At 38.1% G+C, this 10,033-nt stretch overlaps 2 protein-coding genes across 4 annotated transcripts; one reads left to right on the forward strand and one right to left on the reverse strand.

The window, feature by feature from the left end:
• The first annotated feature begins 73 nt into the window (after nucleotides 1-73).
• LOC143897148 (calpain-7) lies at nucleotides 74-9,813 on the forward strand. Of its 2 annotated transcripts, none has more exons than XM_077405522.1 (13): nucleotides 74-362; nucleotides 5,867-6,181; nucleotides 6,265-6,425; nucleotides 6,518-6,734; nucleotides 6,814-7,133; nucleotides 7,244-7,376; nucleotides 7,703-7,893; nucleotides 8,006-8,233; nucleotides 8,399-8,643; nucleotides 8,739-8,947; nucleotides 9,024-9,232; nucleotides 9,336-9,565; nucleotides 9,645-9,813. In XM_077405522.1, exons 1-13 carry the CDS (start codon nucleotides 86-88, stop codon nucleotides 9,784-9,786), a joined length of 2,877 nt encoding a protein of 958 aa, XP_077261648.1. In that variant the 5' UTR covers nucleotides 74-85; the 3' UTR covers nucleotides 9,787-9,813. The 2 variants fall into 2 exon arrangements, with proteins under 2 accessions (XP_077261648.1, XP_077261658.1); XM_077405532.1 differs by lacking the exon at nucleotides 74-362 and adding an exon at nucleotides 5,555-5,692.
• On the reverse strand, nucleotides 1,566-5,699 carry LOC143897182 (uncharacterized). Of its 2 annotated transcripts, XM_077405592.1 has the most exons (4): nucleotides 5,347-5,699; nucleotides 4,668-4,984; nucleotides 3,839-4,501; nucleotides 1,566-3,758 (listed from the first exon to the last, which is right to left on the reverse strand). In XM_077405592.1, the coding sequence occupies exons 2-4, from the start codon at nucleotides 4,926-4,928 to the stop codon at nucleotides 2,007-2,009; spliced, it is 2,676 nt and encodes an 891-aa protein (XP_077261718.1). In that variant the 5' UTR covers nucleotides 4,929-4,984; nucleotides 5,347-5,699; the 3' UTR covers nucleotides 1,566-2,006. The 2 variants fall into 2 exon arrangements, with proteins under 2 accessions (XP_077261718.1, XP_077261727.1); XM_077405601.1 differs by lacking the exons at nucleotides 4,668-4,984; nucleotides 5,347-5,699 and having other exon boundaries at nucleotides 3,839-4,153; nucleotides 4,234-4,371.
• Nucleotides 9,814-10,033: the final 220 nt, after the last annotated feature.

The following is a 10,033-nucleotide window of genomic DNA, read 5'->3' on the forward strand; positions in this document are numbered from 1 at the left end:
TCCTAATAATTACTATGCTACATGTGGAACATGCCATGTCAAAACGATGACGGAATTCGAACAAATCTTACTCGGCCGCGGCTCCATGGCGAAAATAATAGGCGAAGCTCTTGAGCAGTTCGAGTTCGGTGTTGATCTCGTCGAAGTGTTCAGGTCGGCCGATCTCATCCGAGTACCTCAGCAAGTGTTTCGCGTCGATGAAGACGTCGGTGCACACGCCATAACCTATGGCGACTTTCGGCCTCCTGGTGATGACGTACTTGCTCTCGAGCCTCTCGAGGCCGTGCAACAGAGCCAGCAGTCGTTTCTGCAGGACGTCGTCGATGTTGCGGTAATAGATCGCCGCCAGGACGATCAGCACGGTGAGAAACGTTCCGAATCCTAACCTCTTTTTGTACCCCATATCGACGCCGCCAGCACAATGGAATCGGCCTCGTGAGAAACGTTTCCGAATTCTAACCTCCTTTCGTACCACCCAACCTCTGAACCTCTTCTCCTCCCTCCAACGCTAAACGTTGAACGCGCAAATGCCATACAATTGACCGTGAAATCTGCATACGTGTACAAATTTTAGGGGTCGTTGTTAGCTTTTGCCGCTTGAAAATTTCCTCCGATCAAAATCACATCATGTCTAGATATCTGTATATTACGATTGTCAGGATCGTCAAATTGCACTTGAGAGTTTTATAATGTATATACACAAAAAAAGTGTTGTTATTAATATAATTATATGTTATTATTAGTATTATAATATTAAAATGTAATATATCGCAATATCTTATATCGGCAATTCATTGAATAGCCAATATGAGTCTACAGTATAGTGGCAAGGCAACGCATTGGCATTTCTTCTTTAGCATATGCAGATAATCTCTCTTTATATATATAAATATACTTTTTTAGAATATCAAGTGACAATACACCAAAGCTTTGACATTTTCAAGTAATTTATTGAGCAATGAGTATTCATATGTGTTATGTGGTAAAATACTATTTGTTTGAAAGTCTTTCTTTTGCACAAATGTCTCTTTAACGCAATGATAGGGGACGATAAGTTTTATGACTTATTTAGAAAAAGATGACTTATATATAATTAATGATTCTGTTATACACATTTGTCTGTCTGCTTTAAGTACGTGCAATATATAAAAAACAGTCTATATATCGTAGAAATTCACTTGTATGTAGCATACGTATTGTATGTACGTACAATGTACCACATACTTGTACGTAGTACGCCAATGTTTTAATTTCTGATCAAAGATATTTTATATCTACATAAGTATAAAATTTAAAAGCTTAGGTATGTCGCTCGAGCTGTCAGTATTCTGTAAATCGTACAGAAAAAGAAAAAATATTTTACACTTGCGTATCGCGCGATACGCTACACATAAAAAATGTTACTAAAGTACTTAGGTATTCCGTACGATGCATAAAAAATTGCGATAATAATTACATATAAATATAATTAAAGCGATATTAAAATATAAGTTATAATATAAATATCTCTCGTAATAACTGGATCAAATTGGAAGCAACGAACTAATAAAAGGGAAAATACTATGTACAATATTCTGTGATTTATCTGCAGCGATGCTCCTCGTCACTCCAATCGTCCAATTATCTCAGATCTCGCTATGTATAAGTTTTTGTCAGGAACTTACATAGAACTAGAACACAATTATATTAATTTCATATTTGATATTAGTATCTGCAAACCCTGGTGGAAAAATGTTTCAGAAGTTTTTGTGTTGTTATCAGAATTTGTATAAAAATTTCAAGATTTTCTCAAATTTTTTTTATAAATCTAAAATGTGCGAAATTTTTTCAACGGGAAAAAGTTCATTCACAAGATACACATTCAGTTCAACGTTAAAAGAATCTGGCGTGATCATATCATTCGTGCCGATTGCTACAGAGTTAGTAACTTTTTTGTTAGCTCTAGTATAGCGTTCGGGTGTCTCGGACAAGATATTAATTCGCCAAGAAAGTCATATATATTTCTTTCACTCCTTGTTCTTCATATGGAGGCGCATATGCTTCTTCAGATTGTCAAGCCGATTGCACCGGCGGTCGCAGTAATCGCACTTGTAGGGCATCAGATTGCTGTGCACGACCACGTGGCCGTTCAGATGACTGATCTGCTTGAAGCGCTTGCCGCAGATGGTGCAGGAATACGGACGCTCGTTCATGTGCGCGGACGAAATATGCGTCTGCAGATTCGTCTTCCTGACGAACGTTGCCTTGCACACGTCGCACTCGAACGGCCGTACGTTCGCGTGGATCGCCAGATGCGACTTGAGCACGTTCTTGTGCTTGAAGTTCTTCTCGCACAGGTGACACTGGAACGGTCGTTCGTCGTTGTGCACCTTCTTGTGCACCGACAGATGTGCCAATTGCTTGAACATTTTGGCACAGATCTCGCACTGATACGTACGACCGTCCTCGTGCGCGGCGCTAACGTGACGGCGCAGAGTGTCCGCCAAGGTGTAACGTTTGCCGCAGATCTTGCAGCAGTACGGACGCTCGTTGGTGTGCGTCAACAAGTGGCCGTTGAGGTTGCGCTTCTCGAGGAAACGCGCGCCGCACACGTCGCACTGATACGGCTTCTCGCCGTTGTGCACGTACATGTGTTTCTTCAGCGAGTTCGACAAGCTGAAGCGTTTCGAGCAGACTGTGCACTGGAAGCGACGCTCGCCCGTGTGCACCAGCATGTGCGACTTGACGTGACCGGCCTGTTTGAACCGCTTGCCGCATACCTTGCAGTCGTACTGGCGTTCCTGCGTGTGCGTGAATATGTGCCGCTCCAGCACGCTCTTCGTCGTGAACACTTTTTTGCAGCAGTCGCACTCGAACAGGCGATAGACGTCGCGTATCTTGGACGACGTCGTCGTTGTCCAGCCTTTGTGCGTGGACGCGTGTTGCTTCAGCGAATCCAACGAGTCGAATTTTACGTCGCACACCGTGCACTGGAACGAACGGTAGTTGTGATGGGTCAGCGAGTGCTGACTAAGATGGCCTAATTGTTTGAAGCTCTTGTTACACACCTCGCACACGTACGGCCGTTCGTTCGTGTGCGATCGCATGTGTCTCTCCAGCACGCTCGGGAAGCTGAACTTTTGTTTGCAATACGTACATTGTAAAGATTGTACCTTCGACACGCGACTCTCCGCAGGCAGCTTCCGTCTGCCGGTTTGGTTTGAGTTCTTACTGACCTTGCCAGAAAACTCTTTTGTGTCCGGTGACGAATCACAATCTTTGTTCCCGGGATCGGATGTCTGGTGTGTTGTTTGAATCACAGATCTTTCCTTGTTAGGCGTAGCCGTTAATGCATTGGCCTTGTTTCTCGTATTTCTACTAACCGGTATCTCTCTTTCCTCATCAGCTAATTTATCCTGTCCGTGTGATTGCTTCATATGCTTCGCGTACAATCTCGGAACGCTAAATGTTTTATTGCACAGCTTACAATGGAGAACTTGTTTCGCTTTGTGAGTTCTCATGTGGTTCTTCAAATGCCCTATCTTCATGTACTGCTTTTGACAGTACTTGCATTTGAGAGATTGAGTATCTTCGTTGACCTTCAATTCATTTTTCGCTTTGTTTTCCGTTTCATCCGTAGACAGCGAATCCATCGCGCGCGCGTTATTCCCCAGAGATTCGTTCTTCACGTTCACGTAACTGAACATATTTACATCGTCGGCTTTCGAAAGTGGGTTTTGATTCTGTGTATCTCGTACATTTTCGTTTTCTTCGTACCGCTGAAACATTCGAAATAGAATAGTTTCGATCATCGTGTTAAATTTATAATACTGAGATATACATTGTATTGCATTATTACATTAATACTGTTTGATGTATTCCGATGCGTGTCTCCCGTCATTGCAGCCCCATCTCCGTCCTTCTTATTCGACAAATGTTTGAGCCATTCTTCTTCCGTCCTCAGACCCTCCACATCTTTTTCCATACCTTGAAAATTCTCGCGTACGTTTTGCCTGAACAATACGTCGTATGGGACCTTGCCGTTCTGAGGACAGCGATACGTCGAGTTATGAACGATCTGTATGAAGTTCAGCCCTTCGCACCAGGTCCTAGTTGGATTTTTTCTCATCCAGGATTCGAGCGAGGTCTTAAAATCCCTGTAGCTAACTTCACCCTTAGATGCGTCCCCGTGCAATATGAACAAATCATTCCACAGCGAACGTAGTTCACGTACAACTTGTTCAGCAAACTTACGCCCATTGCCGCTCTGCAGCACTCGTGGTGCCCCTATGATCCCCAATACGTCTAACAGATTCGCCGCGACCTCTTTGGCTGTATCGCTACGGAGAGCCTTTAGTACGACAAACTTGGACGAATGATCTTCATAAACGAAAAAATATTTATAATTAAATGTCGGGTCTATTGTCATCTCTATTACGTCAATGCGACCTTTATTATATAATTTCTCTGAAACGTCGGTCAATCTTTTGGGCGACCGATTTAAAGAGTCCGTTTGACAGGCCTGAAAACAAATGTATGAAATAGTTTTAATTAAACTTTTAGCATGTATAACGACGTTAACTTATGCATATACATCAATAATAATAGAGTATAATAATTAATTTTAATTCTTTTATTTTAATTTATTTGCTAACAAAGACAGCAAGGGGTAAAAGATTGAAACTTACTGTCGCCAATACATCTGAATAGCTGTTCTCTTGCTTGATCTCCTTGTCCTTCTCTTTAGATAAGACTTGCAGATGCGCTTTGTTTTGCGCAGATTGCGAGCTCAGGGTACTTTGAAAAAAATCCGCTTCCTGCTTTATGATCAAGAAGTCCTGATTTCTGTCTCCCGGCAGCAAGTGATCCAAAGAATTGTGCGTGTACGCGTTTTGTGGCATCCATTCCACGCTCAACGGCATTTCTTTATTCATTATTATTTTTGTCATGTGTGTCCCGTCTAACGCTGTTTTCCTCGTTCATGCTGCTCTCTCTCTACCATTCCCTGTAATTAATTAACATGGTTTTATCATACAGTTATTAAACAAACTAATTTTGTTACGGAAACTGGCATCTTCATCAAAGTTTCTTCTTTATCGCGGAAAATAGACCTGCGATGCAAGGGCACTAATTTGCCTGACAATGATTATTTTCATTACGACTTATAAGGATTAATTTAAACGCTTTTACTCCTTCTTGTGCACTATTTACATATACTTCTTGCACGTAAAAGATCAAGCCGGCACAATGGAACGTGCAATCGTTTCTCGATTGAACAATTAACCTACAATCCATACAAATTCAACGTGCATCAATTCTCAGTTGCTGCATTTGTTTGAAAAAAAGTAATCAATTGTATCTGTGTACCATATTAGAACGTCCCACATCCTCTCACGCATTTTCCCGCTTCGCTTTGATAAATAAATAAGTCCAATTCCGTTCGTAACCGAGATATGTCAGCTTCTCAGCGTTTCTTGGCACACCATGGCATATGCCTTGAAAAAAAAATGTACTGTCGATAGTGTCGATGTCAAGGCAAATTTCCATGATATTCCGCGACGAAAGTCGGAAACCGCTGTCGGTTATCAGAAATTCACGAAATCGACAAAAGGACGGGAAAAAAAATCAAATTTCCAAAAATTCGGAATTACGGATTCGTAAAATCAAAAACACAAAAGCTCCATTTATATTGTGCATGTGGAGAAATATTTAGGTATGACGCATGCTCCGAATATACCAATTGATGTGACTGTGTTGACATTCGTGTTATAATGCACACCTTGCTGACCTTACCTCTTGCCCTTACTCTCAATAGTTCTTATCATACACGAGTGAATATAAATTTTTAAGTAAAAAATAGAGCTCAAGTAGTATTTTGTTTCAATAGGAACGGAAATTCACAACGGAAGAAAAAAAAGAGAAGATTTAAATTGCGTGGAATCTCGAACACAGCAATTCACCGTCGAGCAAACCTGGATTCTGGATCATCTCTTTTTGTTGTTCGTCAAAATGACTCAAAACTTGGATGATGCGCGACTTGCTGCTCGTAGAGCAGTGCAATTTGATAGTAATGGCCGATATGAGCAAGCCCTGTATTATTATGATATCGCTATTAAGCTTCTTACCATATTGCAATCGGATGGTATGTATGAAGATAAGCTTGCGGAGTATCGTGAGAGGATTTCGTCGATTCAACGTCTTGGTAAGCTTGCGCTACAAAATTTTCCATAAAACATAATTTGTTACAAGTGATGCTTTTAACAGTCTCATTTCTGAAACTTTTAGTTCGCGAGGAGGAACAGAGTCATAATCCAGAACCTTCACACCAATCCGAATTACAGAGATGTAAATTTCTCATGAATCAAGCGTTAGATGCGGATGAAGCAGGTTTGAAGGATATTGCAGTAAAATTGTATACAGATGCCGCTGAACTTGGCCTTAGCACGGTAAGTGTGTACAGTTCCTTCTGCTAATAAAACATATTATTACATACCTTTAAAATTGTTTTTATTTAATCTATATGATATATTATACACAGAAAACGGCTGACCCAGAAGTAAAAGCGAAATTAACAAATCTTGTTAGAGTTGCTGTTGAACGGGCAGAGACTTTGAAGGGAATTAAAAAACCTACCGATGATAATAGTGTTATGAGAAGTCTTGCTCAACTACCATCCGTACCAGAAAGCAGTTTTCCAGAAGCTGACCAGCCAATACGGTCAGAACAGCCAGTAAATGCGTCGTCAACTAGACCAGGTAGTAAATATATTTTTAAAGGCAAAAGTTAAAACGCTGTAAGTTACAGCCTGTAACATATTTATTGAATAAATTTCAGCAAGGGATACCAGATCCTCACTTCATCGTGGAAACAGTGCGCATCTTAAAGTAACTGGTAGTACCAATTATACTGAAGAAGAAAAACGAGTACTGCTTTACGGCTCTCACATAAATGATAACGAATTTGTACCGTTTATGAGTATCGATCTTGCTGAAAAATTCCAATATGCCTTTCCATTTACTGATAAAGACGGATTATTAGAGCTAGCACCAAAGCAAAAGCCTGATTTCGGTGGATGGCGCCGACCAGAAGAATTATTTTCTGATCCCAAAATGGTCATTGGCCATCATGTTGACTACTTCAGCATAAAACAGACTGTTAGTAAGACATATTAATGTAACAGATATTAAAAACATCGATTCTCAAATTATTACTTGTCAAACTCCAACACATTTGAGTAATGTCTAATAATTTTTTTGTATTTTAGGTAGTTTCTGATTGTTCGTTTGTTGCTTCCCTGGCCGTGAGTGCTCAATATGAGAAAAAATTTGGACGGAGACTCATAACATCCATTATTTATCCTAAAAATAAATCCAAGGAACCCATATACAATCCATTTGGTAATTGTTTAGTTTAATTTAACTGGCATACTATATAACATAAGTATTACTAATTATATACACTCTATATGATACACTCAGAAGGTTTACATTAAGCTACATTTTGTACGAGCACTTTATCCGATGCTTGTATTTTGGTTCGTGGCTTTTTAACAAATACAATTTTAAACATTCACACTTGATGGTTTTCTTTAAATTGAAATTATCGAAAGATACATTTAAAGAGCACAATCATTCTTCACATAAGAATTCATCATACGCATCGTAAAACATGCGTATACTTTAATATTTATTACATATTAGAAATGATGAACATATAATATCAGGAAAATACATGGTGAAACTACACATCAATGGCATTCCACGTAAAGTAATAATAGATGACCTTCTGCCTGTAAGCCGGTACAACCAATTACTCTGTTCCTACTCTAGCAATCGTGGGGAGCTATGGATTTCTTTACTCGAGAAGGCTTATATGAAAGTAATGGGTGGTTACGATTTTCCTGGATCAAATAGTGTAAGTTTGTGTTTCCTTTTTTATGTATAATTAGTAATATTAAATTACCAATCGTACGTAATTTATTACCTCTTTTCCATTCTTTTAAATGTAATCACATTTGTTTTTACAGAATATAGATTTACATGCCTTAACTGGCTGGATACCTGAGAGATCGGCGATAAGACCAAATGAAGTAGATTTTAATAAGGATAGTTTATTTGATGTATTACTATTACGACTTCATAAGGGAGATGTGCTAGTCACTGTAGCCACAGGAGAGTTATCAGATTTAGACGCAGAACGTACTGGCCTTGTACCAAGTCATGCATATGCTGTTCTTGATGTGAGAAAGATTAATGTAAGGAAAGCAAAAGAATTGTCCATTTAACATTTGTTTTAAACGTATTCTAATAATATAAATATAAGCAAGGTTTTTGCTTTTTTAAACACATTATGAAAATTTTTTATTTATTTAGAGAGAATATGGAAGTATTTAACTTAAATTGTATTAATGCACATGCAGGGAGAGAGATTACTGCAATTGAAAAATCCATGGTCTCATTTGCGGTGGAGAGGCAATTATTCTGAACTTGATACAAAACATTGGACTCAGGATTTGAAGGAAACATTGAATTATGATCCAGAATCTGCTTCGGTATTTGATAACGGTGTTTTCTGGATTGATTACGACAGTATATGTCGGTTCTTTGACGTATTTTATTTAAATTGGAATCCAGGATTATTTAATTACACTTATTGTGTACATCAGTATGTAACTCTTATTACATCTGTATTATGTAATTGCCCTTTCTTCTCGTATACTATAGCAGTGATACGTTCAAGGTAATTCCATTTTATTACAGAATGTGGAAAGCTGGCATTGGACCTGTGAGAGATGCATACAATATTGGTGACAATCCACAATTCTCATTAGAAGTACAGAGTAAAGGCTCTGGTGCTATTTGGATACTTCTTACAAGGCATATTACAGACATAGCAGATTTTCGACAAAATCAAGAATATATCACAGTTTTAATTTATCGTAATGATGGGAAAAGAGTATACTATCCACGTAAGTGTTATAATGAATTTTTTTATTCGATGTTCATCTTCAGTTACCAACAAATATATCATAAAAACCTATTTAGACGATCCACCACCGTATATCGATGGTGTGAGAATAAATAGCCCACATTACTTGTGTAAAATCAAACTCGGTGATCAGAGTGACGCAAAATATACTTTGGTCGTATCTCAATATGAGAAAACAAATACTATCTATTACACGCTCCGTGCATATGGAAAATGTCCGTTTATATTACGGAAAATACCTCAACTTTATAAATATGAAAAAGAGGTATGTACTATTTATATAAACACTTCTTCAGATTTTTTCTAAATCATATTTTTAGATTGTCCTATTCTTAGATTAATTCATATATTAACGCGATCTTTCATAGGTCACAGGTCAATGGAAGAACGTCACAGCAGGAGGATGTGGCAATCATCCCACTTATGTGAATAATCCGCGATATCAAATAGTGCTTGAAAGCGCTAGCAATAATAATTATTTATTAATTATTTTGAAAGGACCTAAACAGTATCAAATTGGCTTTGACATTAACACCGTTGTACTAAACGATGCAAATGCAGCAACTGCTTTTAAAACAAAAAATTCTGGACCATTTAGGTCTGTATTTTATCTGGATTGTTTCGCATTCTTTTTATATAATTTTATATTTACTATTTATTTTTATTTCTGTTTACAGATCCGGATTCGTATATTTGGAACTGGAAGATGTACCCGCAGGAACGTACCATATTATTCCATCTACATATGTACCTGGTCAAGAGGGACCATTCTTTTTAATTTGTAAATCTTCTTGTAACTTGCAGCTACAACTTCTTTAACAAATTAAATAAATTGTTGAACTATAAGTACACAATTTTTGAGCTGCATTGTACATATAGCTGTATCATATGCGCGTACGTCGGTTTGTTGACGTTTGTTTCATCTAGAACCTTTTTTTTTAAATCGATCTTATTCGTAATCTATCTTTAATAAAAGTTTAATTAGGCGTTAGTGATTTTTGTTATGACTATTGTTCAATTAAAAAATTCAAATTAAAATATTTTCTTAAAGTTCGGATCTTTGTCA

This window comes from Temnothorax americanus, unplaced genomic scaffold, assembly GCF_048541705.1.
Source record: "Temnothorax americanus isolate GAGA-0224 unplaced genomic scaffold, ASM4854170v1 Scaffold1, whole genome shotgun sequence".
Taxonomy (NCBI): domain Eukaryota; kingdom Metazoa; phylum Arthropoda; class Insecta; order Hymenoptera; family Formicidae; genus Temnothorax; species Temnothorax americanus.

What these genes read in the sequence shown, in the direction of transcription:
- LOC143897148 (XM_077405522.1), top strand. Translation starts at nt 86, where the DNA reads ATGGCGAAAATAATAGGCGAAGCTCTTGAGCAGTTCGAGTTCGGTGTT. An exon ending in CCGCCAGGACGATCAGCACG is followed by an intron (nt 363 to 5,866) that starts GTGAGAAACGTT and finishes TTGTTTCAATAG; the next exon opens with GAACGGAAATTCACAACGGA. An exon ending in ACCCATATACAATCCATTTG is followed by an intron (nt 7,377 to 7,702) that starts GTAATTGTTTAG and finishes ATATAATATCAG; the next exon opens with GAAAATACATGGTGAAACTA.
- LOC143897182 (XM_077405592.1), bottom strand. Translation starts at nt 4,928, where the DNA reads ATGACAAAAATAATAATGAATAAAGAAATGCCGTTGAGCGTGGAATGG. An exon ending in ATTCAGATGTATTGGCGACA is followed by an intron (nt 4,502 to 4,667) that starts GTAAGTTTCAAT and finishes ATTTGTTTTCAG; the next exon opens with GCCTGTCAAACGGACTCTTT. An exon ending in ATACATCAAACAGTATTAAT is followed by an intron (nt 3,759 to 3,838) that starts GTAATAATGCAA and finishes CGAATGTTTCAG; the next exon opens with CGGTACGAAGAAAACGAAAA.